General features: G+C 35.4%; 1 protein-coding gene across 1 annotated transcript in view; it reads left to right on the forward strand.

The window, feature by feature from the left end:
- TMPRSS15 (transmembrane serine protease 15) overlaps nt 1–15,965 on the forward strand; it is a 332,837-nt gene that overhangs the window by 70,944 nt on the left and 245,928 nt on the right. The window contains exon 7 of the mRNA XM_063448381.1: nt 3,932–4,051. Within this exon, the coding sequence (XP_063304451.1) occupies nt 3,932–4,051 (120 nt within the window). The remainder of the gene's footprint in view (nt 1–3,931; nt 4,052–15,965) is intronic.

The following is a 15,965-nucleotide window of genomic DNA, read 5'->3' on the forward strand; positions in this document are numbered from 1 at the left end:
AATGTGACGGCAGATAAGAACCATTCGGCCCATCTAGTCTGCCCAATTTTCTAAAATACTTTCATAAGTCTCTTATATCTAAGATAGCCTTATGTCTATCCCACGTATGCTTAATCTCCTTCACTGTATTCACCTCTACCACTTCAGCTGGAAGGCTATTCCATGCATCCACTACCCTCTCAGTAAAGTAATACTTCCTGATATTATTTTTAAACCTTTGCCCCTCTAATTTAAGACTATGTCCTCTTGTTGTGGTAGTTTTTCTTCTTTTAAATATGGTCTCCTCCTTTACTGTGTTGATTACCTTTATGTATTTAAATGTTTCTATCATATCCTCCCTGTCTCGTCTTTCCTCCAAGCAATACATGTTAAGATCTTTTAACCTTTCCTGGTAAGTTTTATCCTGCACTCCATGAACCTGTTTAGTAGCTGTTCTGTGAACTCTCTCTAAAGTATCAATATCCTTGTGGAGAAACAGTCTCCAGTACTGCATACAATACTCCAAGTGAGGTCTCACCATTGTTCTGTACAATGGCATGAGCACTTCCCTCTTTCTACTGCTAATACCTCTCCCTATACAACCAAGCATTCTGCTAGCATTTCCTGTTGCTCTATTACATTGTCTGCCTATGTTTAAGTCATCAGAAATAATCACCCCTAAGTCCCTTTCCTCAGATGTTGAGGTTAGGACTCTATCAAATATTCTGTACTCTGCCCTTGGGTTTTTACGTCCAGGATGCATTATCTTGCACTTATCCACATTAAATGTCAGCTGCCACAACTTTGATCATTTTTCTAGTTTACCTAAATCATATGCCATTTGGCTTGTCCCTCCTGGATAATCAACCATCAGCAAAATACATACCTTACCATCAAGACCTTCTGCAATATCACTAATAAAAATATTAAAGAGAATGGGTCCAAGTACAGATCCCTGAGGTACCCCACTGGTGACAAGACCATGCTACGAATATATTCGAACATACTCCATTGACTACAAACCTCTGTTGCCTGTCACTCAGCCACTGCCTTACCCATTCAACAATATTGGAATCCAAACTCAAAGATTGGAGTTTATTGATAAGCCTTCTATGTGCAACATCTTGCTGAAAGGGTGGCTAAGGCTCAGCTTTATCTCCAAGAGACATTGGTCAAAGTTGTCAATGCAGCATGCACTCGCTATATGTCTAGCTTGGACAGAATTAGCACAGGCAGCCCAACAGCGATCATTCTGGAGGCCTTAATGACAGTTTTGAAATACTGAGTTATGGTTGTGTTGATTTTTACAAATAGTTTCAGTTCTAAGCTTCTCTCACAGCTAGGCGTGAGTGCAGGTTACTCTTTTCATATTCAACTCTGCAGTCATGGAATGTTTTTATGAAGTTTCAAGTGAATCTTAACCAGACTCATGTCTGTAAAAAGCTGAGCCCCCTCTTTACAGCTTAACAAAGTTTATATATCACAGATGATGCAGTTCATACATACAGAGGAAATGAAAGGGTTACACCCCTACTGCAGCAATTAATTACCTATTAGAAAATCTATACATCACAAAAAACATTAACTACTTATTAAGCATTCCTAGCATTCGTACACATGTGCCCTGGTCCTGAGTGTTTGTACAGCAATGTATCCACATAAGTTCCAGATGCATCCTGTAGCATCTATCACATCCTTATGATATAACTTCACTCTGAGATTGAGACTAGTTCTGTGTACCTTGTTCAGCTGATTGTAATGTAGAAAATATTACCATTCTTATCAAAAATGCAATTAGAAAAAAAGACTTTACACAATTAGCACATTTAATTGCACGTTCCGAGGCATTACATTGTCATGACACTGAGCATTTCCTGTTGTGTGTGAGTTTTTTCCTGGCCCCATTGTTTATTTGAAAAAAATACATCATATCGCATGTTATTTTCATTACACCTCTGTTGGCACTGGGTTTTAATTTAAAATCATCAATTGTACTTACAAAGTCACTTTGACTGATCCTGCTGGGTATAGTGTGATACAAGCCTTATACTGGTATTTCACCCTAAATTACAACTAATTCCCAAGATGGAAGCAAGCAGACTATTTCTACACATTTGGCTTTAAAATAATATGGTGAATTGCATGTGTTTGAGTGGTATTGATTGCCACATACAACGTTTGTAAATGTCACATTCTTAGCAATTTTCATTGGGCTTCGTCAGTTAAACTCATTAATGCACCTTCATGACCATGCATTTCTGCATTTGTTTGGTTCCATCTGGTCTGATTAGGAATTGTGTTTTGTTATTGGTGTTAGTTTACACTGATACGAGTCAGAACTTGGAATAAACCATGGGTTGTATTTATGAAGAAAAAGAAGGGTTTGTTTTGAGTCAACATATTATATATTTTGCAATCACTCAAAAAAAAAAAAAAAACTATAGTATAATTCTGATTAGTTCAAATTTAGCACGTTGCCCTGACTCCAATTTTATTTATTTAATATAGTGTTTTAAAAAATCTAACCCATGTTAACCATTTATATATTTTTGCTAATGTATATATACAATATATTCTTATTCTGATATATTTATTGTGGGCATGTTTGCTCACTGTATATAAACAGAACAATTTACCTTTGACACTATGTTATCATTTACTCTGGGTAGTCAGGGGATCCCAAATCTCTCATTTCACAGATGACTCATCTGGTATAAGTGTAGCTAAAGGCAGGTTGAGCAATGGAATGTTGCCTGCTTATTACACAAGGAAGAAATGAAGTGGCAGGTGTAACACAATAAGTATCACATTTTTTATGCTTGCAGGGATGGCTGTAACTAAAAGAGAGCTCTAGACAATTCAGAAGAGCCTACGGACTATAACTGATCTCCTTTTTTTAATAAGCAGAAATGTCAGTCATGTTTTTAGTTCCTGGAGGTCCTGCACCATTATGACACACAAGAGAATTCCAAACAGCCTTATCTAAGTGATTCTATATTGGTTGCATTATTTGATATTAGAATCTTAGTGGACAATGTTTATTAAAGCCACAACAAAGGGTGTTAAAGACACATTGAACTACTTTCTATGTAACTGCTGTATGTTTTCAAATAAACAACCATCACCACTATTACTTGACATTATTTTTTTTAATTTTTGCATGTGTAACATAATGGGTTATAGTTGGGAAAGGAGAATTATACAAACGTGCTGTGTTATAGATTTGATTGAGCTGAAGTGAAAATATTAATTCAACCTGGATATGTGTAAGCTACACATGCAACTTCATTTTATTTAAATTACTTTTCTATATGAGATATCAATATCTTGCCATGTGTTAAAAATGAATAGAACAACAAAATAAATAGTGTCTGGGTACCATGCAGAAAATCTGAAAATTCAACATTCAGTTTATTTCCAGCTCATCAAAAAACTTTATTAGAACGTTACAGACTGGAAACACAAACAAAAAAAAGTGCAGAAACAAAATATACAATATACAACATGTACGTATTGCTTGCAGACATCTGTGAGTAATTACCTTGTAAAAATAACATTCTGGCATTATGAACTGTTCATTTAAGATTTTCAGCTATAAAAGTATGTCAAAAACATGTCAGTCTTCTACTAAAATACATAAACTAATCATGAATACTGAAAAGAATAAAAGAAAAAACACCACACAAAACATAAGTCAATGCATTCTAGTCTATTGGCAGGAAGATTACATAATGAAGATGCTTATAGACTTGTGCTAAGCTTTCAATGTTTTGTCATTAGTCACATTGTACAAATATTATTTGTATGTATTATTTTGATCCACTGGCCTCTGTAATAACTGCTATTGTTTTCTGTATTAGTAAAAATCCAATTCTTTCTTCAAACCGAAGAATAGACCATAGTTTTTGTATTATTATTCCATAGATAGTTTATTTGTTGTGTTTTGTTACAGTGCAGTGTCAAAGTTTTGAAAAGATGTGTGCTGATTTTGCGACCTGTGTACATAAAGAGCTATTTTGTGATGGTGCGTCTGATTGCCCAGATGCTTCTGATGAACAAAACAACATATGTGGTAAGAACTACTGACAGTTGTATTTTTATTTTTATAGTTAAAACATTTTTAAAGCAAATTACTGTTTGAGCCATTTAATCTTTGCTAACATTTCCTGAACAATGAAACAGAACATTACTAAATCTGTCAAAACAGTGAATTATATGCATTGACTACCGTTCTGATAAAATAATACTACAATAAGGGTTTCCGCCAAAACTTATGAAACTTGTAAAAGAAAAGGAAGATGAAGAAAAGGAATTCAGATGTGGAATTCCTCACAAAATAATGTACTGTTCCCATCACAATCTATGAAAAGAGTAAGTCAAATAGACCAATTTTATTATGATTGAAGCGCAGTGTAAAGTAGAGCGGAAACCTTAAGAATTGTAACGTTCCTGCTCAAAATTTTCTGTTTTGAAATATGCACCATTTTATACACATGTGGTATCAGACGAAATTTCCTGCCAGAAGAGATTCTTCTCCAACATAGACTCATATTTACCATTGTGGGTACCTTAGCATTTTTTAAATGTTATTATGCATTGGACATATGTAATGTATTTAATGTTTTGTGATTGTTTCACATTTTTGTGTTGTAAACCAGCTGCAACACTGAATAGGCCAATCTACCAGTTTAAAGTTTGCACTTACATTGAGAGGATCTATAATAGCTATGACTTCAGAATCCACGTTTTTCAGCTCTTTAGACTGCAATACTACAAAGATAATGTTAGCAAATGTATTAGGTGTTCTTCAAAATCATCAACCCTATCAGAAAACTTAGTTTCTTCAGGATATTTTTACTTCATATTCTGACACCCATTGGCTTGAAAGTTGATGTTTTTTTTTTAGAAGTTTGTTAGTTAAATGCCATTGTTAAAGTTAAAAACTGCTCTCATTTCAGTTAAAATCTTTTTTTTTTTTTTTACATGTGAGAGAGAAATTATACTCGAGTGCATTTGTACCAAAAATGTACTGATTGTTTAAGTTCAAATGAGACATAAAAAAAAAACTTCAAATGTATAGATGTGCTTTTCAGTCACCTATGTAATATCTGAGAAGATGAGGTATATTCAAAGAAGGAATAGAATTATGGTAACTAAGTTTGAATAAATCTGATGTTTGTTATGAATTCTAAATGTGTACACCAACAAATGTAGCTCATGGCAGAGCTAAAACAGTTGGATCATTAATGCATATTATAATGCAGTTTGTTCAGATAAGTAAATAGAGTACATTGCATCCTAATCTACTATGAATTGTACTGCTCAGAGAAATTATTTTTGTGCAATAATTAGCTCGACTGGATCTGATTTGTGGTACTCTGGCAAGACTTTTATAAACCACTTGGAAACATCTCCTGGTTCTCCAGCAGACCACTAGGAGTGTTGCCTTCCTTAGTCTATTTGATCATTGGCTTCAAGCAGAAGCAGTAGCTTCTCATAGAAAAAATGTTGGCTTCAATGTATCTTTATTGCTGGCTTGTTGGGGTAGGTGCCGCGCATGCATTGTGTTTCCCAATACTTCTCGATTTTTCCGGGAACAGAGAAGAACTGTGGTCAGAAGACAGCCGGACTTCTGAAATAGAGATAAGCTACTTCTTTATTTAGAGAAATAGAGTGAGGTCCTACATCTAAAATAATAAAAGAAATGCCCCAATAAGTTGCAGTGTTCCTTTAATGGATACATATATGGGCTTCTTATCTGATAACACTTACATTAAACATTACAGATCACTATAAATTAAAGATTTGTATGCCTCTCTTTTAAATGAGTGAAGACAGGTATTGGTTTTAATGCTTCGATTTTCTCATCGACAGTTTTCCTAGTCAGCTAAAAATAATAAAATAACAAAAAGAATATATATATATAAAATCACTGCCAACTCTTATATTCACTCTAGTGATTGCAATGTAATTTATCATATTATAAATCCATTTACTGCTCTCCTAAATCGAATTTCACGGGGACATGAAAACATATTGCTCGATTCACGGAAAAGGGTATTTGTTAAAGTGGTAAAATGTACACGCTGCATAAGATCAATTGGTCATACTCAGTGCAACATTGTATTTCCTCCAAAGAGAAACTTATCCTTCATGTGATAAAAAAAAAAAAAGAAAACTCAACTAAAAGCTACTGAATTATGATGCCTGCCTAATCAATGTCATATGGTTACAATTAAATAATTACAATAAGGACATTTGAGTTGAACATTTGTTAATGTAATTGTAATGTTTTTAAGGACCAGGAGAGAATAGAGATTGAGAACAGGTGAAGAGGGAGAAAATATATATATATAAATGAATCATATGTTAGTGAAATCCCATCAAATGCTGCATTAGTTTAACTAGTAATAGGAACGTAATTCAAAATGTGTTGGGTTTTTTTTATTTACAATTATTTGGAAAAAAATATTTGCATTTTAGTTTAGGTATTCTGTATTATGGAGTTCACGTATTATGGTGCACACTTTGGAACAATGAATGGATTGAAATATTGAATTGGAAGTTGAATTTGAGTGTTTTTGACCATTTTCACATCACATTAACTCTTCTTAAGCAAGACTGATATGCTTTTAGCAGAACTCCAATACCAAGCATAGGTATCTCCGCTATTCCTTTCTCGTTGCTGAAAGACCCTTTTCCCCAGCAACTAGACGACACATAGTACTGGGAGTCAACTGAGTTTATTTTGGCCACACACAGTTTTTAAGCACTGGTCCCCAACATGGGGTCTCCATATCAACATTACAAGGGTTTCCCTTCCAGGATCCTCTGTTTCTGACAGATAATTGAGTGAGAAAACTATAACTCAATTATCTCTCAAATACATGAAAACATATAAAATTTTAAAACTTTCATAATTTTGTTTTTTTTATAATATAGGAACCCCACGAAAGTCATATGACTGAATAGCGTGGATTTGAGCATCCACTTTGTCGAAATAGCGCTCAGATCCCTTTGGTGGTTCGGGAACACCATTTTAATGAAGTTTTGACCGGTCGGACACGAGGTGATGCCCCAAAACAGTTCCATAGAAAACATAGCAACAACTGGTGATCTTTTGTGGGTTCTCACACGAACACTGATAAATGCTCCCCCTGGCTGCTGGAGTAGTTCATGCCTTCTGAACACTGTTCTCATAACTGTTCGGGAAGTTGGATAGGCAGCGGTACTAGTTTCCTGGGTGTTCGCGGGGATACCTACCTGCCTGTGTTCGGGAGGAAAAAAGGCCGCCATTTCTTGGAGCACTTGTACTAATGAGCAATTTGTGGTTAACAGCCAGGGGTGGTCGGTAAATGAATGGGGGGTGTACGGACAGCCGAACAAAAGGGAATAAAAGTAGTTAGTGCATCCATGCCGCTACAATTCCACACTGATTTAACCCCTTCAGGACCGCTGACGGTTCAGGACCGTCAGCGGTAAAACGTGCGTTTGGACCGCTGACGGTCCTGAACCGTCATAACGGTTTTGGGCTACTTACCTGATCGCCGTCGGTCCCACGGCGGCGATCAGCTCTCCTCCCGGTCCAGGGGGACTGCCTGTCTGCCCGGGCAGTCCCCCCTCGGCAGATCAGGACCCCACGGCCATGTGATCACTCGATCACATGACCGCAATAGGGGTCTTTGTATCTGCCTGCAGGGGGACTGTCTGTGCTGACAGGCAGTCTCCCTGCAAGTGTAAAATCATAAAATAAAGTTAAAAAAAAAAACAATCAGTGTAAAAAAAATTATAATATGTGTATATATATGATATATATACATGTATTATATCTATATATATAATATATGTATATGTATCATATATATAATGTCACACTAAGTGTATTTTTATATTTATATATACGTATATTAATATAAAAATACACTTATATTTAAATTACACACGAATATATACAATATATATAATAACTATATATATGGTATATATATATTATTATAAAATACAAATAATATGTTAATAAAAATAAATAACAAAAAATAAAAATAATTTTTAATAATTAAAAAAAAATTATATATATATATTCAATTTTATTCTAACAGTATTTTGATATTGATATATATATATTTATATCAAAATACACTTAGAATGTAATGATATATATATCTATGTATAAATAAATAAATAAAAATAATACGAAATATACATATGTCCACATACAAAATTACATTATTAATTTCATAAATATACACGTAGACGTCAAATATATAAATATGTATATATATTAAAATTCTACGTGCATATTTATGTAATATTTTTACCTAATTAAGTAATTTTAATGATTGCAATTTGAGGGACCTGCCTGCCAACCCAGGCCAAAAGTCCAGATAATTTAATTTGCTAGCACTGTGCTTAACCCTGTAACTTTCTATGACACCCTAAATCCTGTACATGGGGGTACTGTTTTACTCGGGAGACTTCGCTGAACACAAATATTAGTGTTTCAAAACAGTAAAACATATCACAGCGATGATATTGTCAGTGAAAGTGAAGTTTTTTGCATTTTTCACACACAAACAGCTCTTTCACTGAGGATATTATTGCTGTGATATATTTTACTGTTCTGATACACTAATATTTGTGTTCAGCGAAGTCTCCTGAGTATAACAGTACCCCACATGTAGAGGTTTTATAGTGTTTGTGAAAGTTACAGGGTCAAATATAAGGCTTGATTTTTTTTATTGAAATTTGTCAGATTGGTTAGGTTGCCTTTGACAGCGTATGGTAGCCAAGGAATGAGAATTAGCCCCATGATGGCATACCATTTACAAAAGAAGACAACCCAAGGTATTGCAAATGGGGTATGTTCAGCCTTTTTTAGTAGCCACTTAGTCACAAACACCGGCCAAAGTTAGCGGTTTTTGCATTTTTAACACACAAACAAATATAAATGCTAACTTTGGCCAGTGTTTGTGACTAGGTGGCTACTAAAAAAGACTGGACATACCCCATTGTAAATACCCTGGGTTGTCTACTTTAAAAAATATGTACATGTTAGGTGTGTTTCGGGGATTTATGACAGATAACGGTGTAACAATGTCACTATTGATACATTTAAAATATATATATATTGAAACAGCAATTTCCTACTTGTATTTATAGGCCTATAACTTGCAAAAAAAAGCAATAAAGCATGTAAACACTGGGTGTTTTTAAACTCGGGACAAAATTTTGAATCTATTTAGCAGTTTTTTTCATTAGCTTTTGTAGATAAGTAAAAGATTTTTCAAGTAAAAGTCCAAAAACATGTTTTTTTTTTATTTTTCACCATATTTCATTATTTTTTTTAAATACAATATATGACATAATATAAATACTGGTATGTAAAGAAAGCCCTTCTTGTCTTGAAAAAAACAATATATAACTTGTATGGGAACCGTAAATGAGAGAGCGGAAAATTACAGCTAAACACAAACACCACAAAAGTGTTAAAACTGCTCTGGTCCTTAACGTACAAACATCGCAAAAACAGGCCGGTCCTGAAGGGGTTAAGGAGCTAATTATTTATTTATATATGTGTATGTGTACATAAACCACCTGTCTAATATTGCTGCCATAACAGCTCAGATACATCAAGGCATGGACTGCACAAGACCACTGAACGTGTCCTGTGGTATCTTGCACTAAGACAATAGCAGCAGATCCTAAGTTCTGCAAGTTGCAAGGTGGAGATTTGTTGCATGGATCAGATTTGTTGTTCCAGCACATCCCACAGATGCTCAATCAGATAGACATCTGGGGAATTTGGAGGCCAAGGCAATACCTTTAACTCTTTGGTATGCTCCTCAAACCACTCAGCAATTTTTGCAGGATAAATTATCGTGCTGAATGAGGGCACTGCCATCAGAAAACACTATTTTCATAAAGGGGTCAGTGGTACATGTCAAAGTAACACTCACATGAATGTCAGGACCAAAGGTTTCTCAGTAAAACATTGCCCAGAGCATAATACTGCCTCAACCAGCCTGCCTTCTTCCCACAGTGTATCCTGCCGCCATCTCTTCCCCAGGTAGATGACATGCAGTCATCTTCCAACTGATCTAAAAAATAATGGGACTCATCAGACCTCATCAGACATTGCTCTATGGTCCAGTTCTGACCCTCCCATCCCCATTAAAGGTGCTTTTGGTGGGGGACAGGGGCCTTCATGGGCACTTTGTCTGGTCTGTGGCTACGCAGCTCCATATGCAGCGATGCATTGACATCTATTCTGACACCTTTCTATCATGGCCAGCATTAAGTTTTTCCGCAATTTGAGCTACAGTATCACTTCTGTGTGATCAGACCAGTTGGGCTAGCCATCACTCCCCATGTGCATACAAGGAACACGTCACAAGACTTGTCATTTTGCAAGTGCTCTGACACAGTCGTTTAGCCATCACTGTTTGACCCTTGTCAAAGTGACTCAGATCTCTTTACTTACCCAATTTTCCTGCTTCCATCACATGAAATTCTAAAACTAACTGTTCACTTACTGCTTAATACATTGTACCACTTGACAGAGGCCATTGTAGTAAAATAATCAATGTTATTCATTTCAGTTTTAATAAATATATTACCAGGAATGATAGTTATTTACCATTTGATTACTAGATATCACCATGTTAAAATATAAGCTTTATAGAAAGGTTGTTAAAAAAAATGTATTAGCAGTGTGCAGTGGGTTACTTTTGGGAAATTTGATTAACAAAAGTTAGATAGCAATGACCATATTGTGACTCTTCTTCAAGATGAGCTATGCTGACCTCTGTCCTGCAAGTTGGCTTTCTAGTAGGTCCAAATCTAAGTTAGTGAATAAACTTCACGTCAGTGATTTCACCTGAGATATAGATTTCACTATGCTTGCAGAAGCTTTAAAAGTTATTCTCAAATAAGATACTGAGTGCCCTAGTTACCATAGAAACACTGTGCTCATGAGACATATTTGCAGAGCTTTAGGAAGTACAGTGAAACAATATTACAGTCAAATTAAAAAGGGAGGAAAATAATTTGCAGTCGAATTCAGGTGTGTTCAGCTGAATGGGGCAAGCATGCAACATTTATCCTTCATATAGCCATTTCAATGAAAAACAAATGCATACAAAAAAATCAGAGTGAATGAGATGAAACTAACAATAAAGTTGGAGATTTTTTTTTATAAAAATAGCAATTTGGTCCAAATACCCCTCCCCCCCCCCCCCCCCCCAAAAAAAAAGTTAATCTCACACAATCTTTGAGTGGAAGCCTGTGTCTGTTGTGGGAGACTAGTGTTTACAGTTACTGCTAGCCACTGCCACCAAAAGGGACAGTGTAGTCACAGCAAGGATGGGCTGCTGAGGAATCTCATTTGCATTAAAACATAAAACATTAAAACTTTAATGTTGAATAAAATGATGGCCCCTTAGGAATTCAGAATCTAAAAACTGTTTAATTAGATGAAGAAGATACAGAGCCTACAGCGTCTCTTTAACATCAACTTGGAATCACAGTTTTTGAAGGCATCATTATAGGCACCCAGACCACTTCAGCTCAACGAAGTGGACTGGGTGCCAGGTCTCCCTAGTTTTAACCCTGCAGCTGAAAAGTCCTGCTGTGTGGCTATTCCTGCTATCTCTGCAGACACAAGTGCCTACAAATTAAAATTCTAAATTTCTAAAAGTATTATAGTAAAAGGTGGTACTGGATGTGTGGGAAAGCTTTTTTCTCCTCAGAGTGGAGTCAATTGCCCACTGTATTTTCCTTCCAATATGAGATAACAAAAGTAAAAGCAATGCAATCAATCATTATAAAACTAAGTTCTCTCAAGGAATTGGCATTGCAGAAATGACTGATATCGCATAGCCATTATGCCAGGTAATATTGTGTCTGTTTTTTCACTGCTGCACATTATCATTACAGGGTGACTTTTTCTTGTGTTTTTGGCTTTTGGAAGTTTTCCTGAATGTTTTTTTGCTAATGAAATTCATCCAAGCTGAACAGCGAAACAGCCAACATTCTGCCAATTTGTTTTTTATTTCATGACAAACATGTTGCTGTGCCCATACACCTAAAACCTATAAAATGTCTTAGATACAAAAAGAAAAGAAAAAGAGGAGCCAATGCAGTAACAAAAGAGTAATAATAGGTACTAGGAGATTTATGAAAATATGGGGGGTAACCCCTAAATGGTTAATTCAAATAGGAAAAACTAAAAATAAAATTCAAATTAAATTTCCAAAGTTCTATCTATGTGAGAGCACATGATTGTTAAAACTTAACTTTTATTACTTTAGTAAAATAGGTAATATATACACCTGAACACAGATAATTAAAATAAACCTCATATACAAATAAAGTAATTGTTAACAAGGTAGTTTCCACTTAAGAGGGCAACACAATGCTTTTATCCACAATTAGTACCAGATGTGGTTATAGTACTAAGTGAGGAAATAGTAGTAAAGCATTAATGTACAAGAATGGGTGTAAAACACTCTCAATATGTATGCCTTCAAACTGTATGTTACTAAAAACTGCTAAATTGTAACAACAAGGCACTAGAGAGTTAAGGGAAGGGAGAGAGTATAGGTAGTCCTGATCTGGATATATAGTCCAACCTAAAGTGCCTTCGAGAGCACCCCTTACCCAAATTTTATCCTCTCACTAATATCCCACCTTGCCCAATACTCAGAAAACGAATCACCAACAAAGATTATTTGAGAATTAACCAAGCTATAATTGCTGAATATATATTACACTGCGGTAATGATTAATATCAAATGATTCAGTCGTCTCTTAATGCCCAAGCCTCTATAAATCAGAGGCAAAATAAATATCAGTGGAAACTTGATAGAGTATCGCTAGTGGTAGCCGAGATGTCTGTTTCCGTGATTAGGTATGCGGCAATAGCAAGCTGACATCTTTCGGTAGATTGAAAGCTACCAGACCCCTGATGCATGCGTTTTGCCAGTCAGCTCATCAGAGGTATATCATTGTGTTGCCCTCTTCAGTGGAAACTATCTTGTTAACAATTACTTTATTTGTATATGAGGTTTATTTTAATTATCTGTGTTCAAGTGTTTATATTACCTATTTTGCTGAAGTAATAAAAGTTATGTTTTAACAATCACGTGCTCTTACATAGATAGAACTGTGGAGATTTATTTTGAATTTTATTTTTTGTTTTTCCTATTTCTATAAAATCACTTGTTAGAGTTTCCAGCCAGAAAGTTGAGTGTCAGTCTAGACAGCCATTATCCTTCCTCACGTCAAGAGGGAATTCCTTGCAATGACTGCATCCAGTACTCACGATTCTGAATTTAGCTGGTCATGCGGGCCTTCCTGCATGAATATTCAGTGTTTCTCTGGCCAAAACTACTGATTGTCAATTACATAGTTACATAGTTAGATAGCTGAAAAGAGACTTGCGTCCATCAAGTTCAGCCTTCCTCACACCTGTTTTTTGCTGTTGATCCAAAAGAGAAGAAAAAAAAAAAACAAAAAAAAAAACCCCAGTTTGAAGCACAATTTTGCAACAAGCTAGGACAAAAAATTCCTTATTGACCCCAGAATGGCAGTCAGATTTATCCTTGAATCAAGCAGTTATTACCCTACATTGAAAGATTATATCCTTGAATATTCTGTCTTTGCAAGTATGCATCTAGTAGCTGTTTGAACATCTGTATGGACTCTGATAAAACCACTTCTTCAGGCAGAGAATTCCACATCCTGATTGTTCTTACAGTAAAAAAACCTTTCCTTTGCCTTAGACGAAATCTTCTTTCTTCCAGTCTAAACGCATGGCCTCGTGTCCTATGTAAAGTCCGGTTTGTGAATAGATTTCCACACAATGGTTTGTATTGGCCCCGAATATATTTGTATAATGTTATCATATCCCCTCTCAGGCGACGTTTTTCTAAACTAAATAGGTTTAAATTTGTTAACCTTTCTTCATAGCTGATATGTTCCATTCCTTTTATTAATTTTGTAGCCCGCCTCTGCACTTTTTCTAGTGCCATGATATCCTTCTTTAGAACAGGTGCCCAAAATTGCACAGCATATTCAATATGTGGTCTTACCAGTGATTTATAGAGAGGCAAAATGATATTCTCGTCCCGAGAATGAATGCCCTTTTTCATGCATGACAATACCTTACTGGCCTTGGCCACTGCTGATTGACATTGCACATTGTTGCATAGTTTGTTGTCTATAACAATTCCCAAGTCCTTTTCGTGTGTTGTTATCCCTAATTCGCTTCCATTAAGGGTATACGTTGCTTGTGTATTCTTTACGCCGAAGTGCATAACTTTGCATTTTTCAACATTAAATTTCATCTGCCATTTGAGTGCCCAGTCCTCCAGTCTATCTAAATCCTTCTGCAGCAAAGTAATATCTTGCTCACATTGTATTATTTTACAAAGTTTTGTGTCATCTGCAAACACTGAAACATGACTTTCAATGCTGTCTTCAAGATCATTTATAAAAATGTTAAATAGAAGGGGTCCCAGAACAGACCCCTGAGGGACACCACTTGCCACCTCTGTCCAGCTTGAAAATTTACCATTAACGACAACTCTTTGTATTCTGTTTTTAAGCCAATGTTCTACCCAAGAACAAGCCTTTTCATCGAGACCGATTTCCTTGAGTTTGAACACTAATCTTTTGTGTGGAACTGTATCAAATGCCTTGGCAAAATCCAAATAGATCACATCCACTGCAACACCCTGATCTATACTTCTACTTACTTCTTCGTAGAACGCAATCAAGTTAGTTTGACATGACCTGTGCTTCATAAAACCGTGCTGATTTTTGCTGATAACCATATTCTTCTCAAGGAATTCTTGAATATTATCCCTTAATAACCTTTCAAATATTTTACCAGCCACAGAAGTTAAGCTCACAGGTCTATAATTTCCAGGCAAGGATTTTGAACCCTTTTTGAATATAGGAACCACATCTGCCTTCCTCCAATCCTCCGGAACACTTCCTGAAAGAAAAGAATCTTGAAAGATTAAAAACAGAGGTTCACTTATTTCTACACTTAGTTCCTTAAGTACACGTGGATGGATACCGTCAGGCCCTGGAGCTTTGTTTATATTAACTTTCTTTAGTTGCTGCAGCACATTGTCTTGAGTTAACCAATTACAATTATTCTGCAAGTTTTTAGTAGCAATCATTTGCACATCTATTGCCATGGGTTCTTCTTTAATATATACGGAGGAGAAATAGTTATTTAGAATTCCTGCCTTTTCTTGGAATTAGAGAAAGTAATACTGTAGAAGTCCACATCAGTGGTTGGTCATTTTGACTCTGGTCCTTTAGGAAGACCACAGGTTATCTGTACGTTGTAAGCAGTTACCCATTCTCCGTGATGAATTTCCAGATAAAACATATTTTTCTGAGTAAAATATGATTTACATTTATTTATGTAAGGACAATTTCAGGTGACTAACTGCTAGAATATTAAACAACCCTTAGCACTAGTACATTGTAAACATCATCAGCAACATTGTAACTGCCTATATATCTAGTTATTAATAAACTCCATAGTATAGTTAGTGTTAAGTGCAGCTGGAGTAGATAATGTAAAACTAAAATAAAACATTTATTCTGGTGATAAAATTAGTTTAAAAATTGTTATAGTCATGAAATATCAATGCCATAGTTTTTACACTGGTGTTCCATTTTATCAGCCAGGGATTTAACAATATTTTTTTATGTATTACCAAGCCACTTTCTATCTGCTTTCCATTTACCTGCCCTTTATAGCATGGACGCATTCATACATATTTATGGTCCCTATTATATAACTTATTTATATTAGGGAGATAAACTCTTCTTAGTGTGTTTGCAATATGCAAGTCGATGCAGTGACAGGCATTTCGTTCAAATACTTACATAGCTTCAGAATGTTGAAGTTTAACTCCTTTGGTAATATAAGCATAGATTTCTTTGTAAGCACAGCCATTGGCATA

This window comes from Pelobates fuscus, chromosome 1 (assembly GCF_036172605.1).
Source record: "Pelobates fuscus isolate aPelFus1 chromosome 1, aPelFus1.pri, whole genome shotgun sequence".
Classification (NCBI taxonomy): domain Eukaryota; kingdom Metazoa; phylum Chordata; class Amphibia; order Anura; family Pelobatidae; genus Pelobates; species Pelobates fuscus.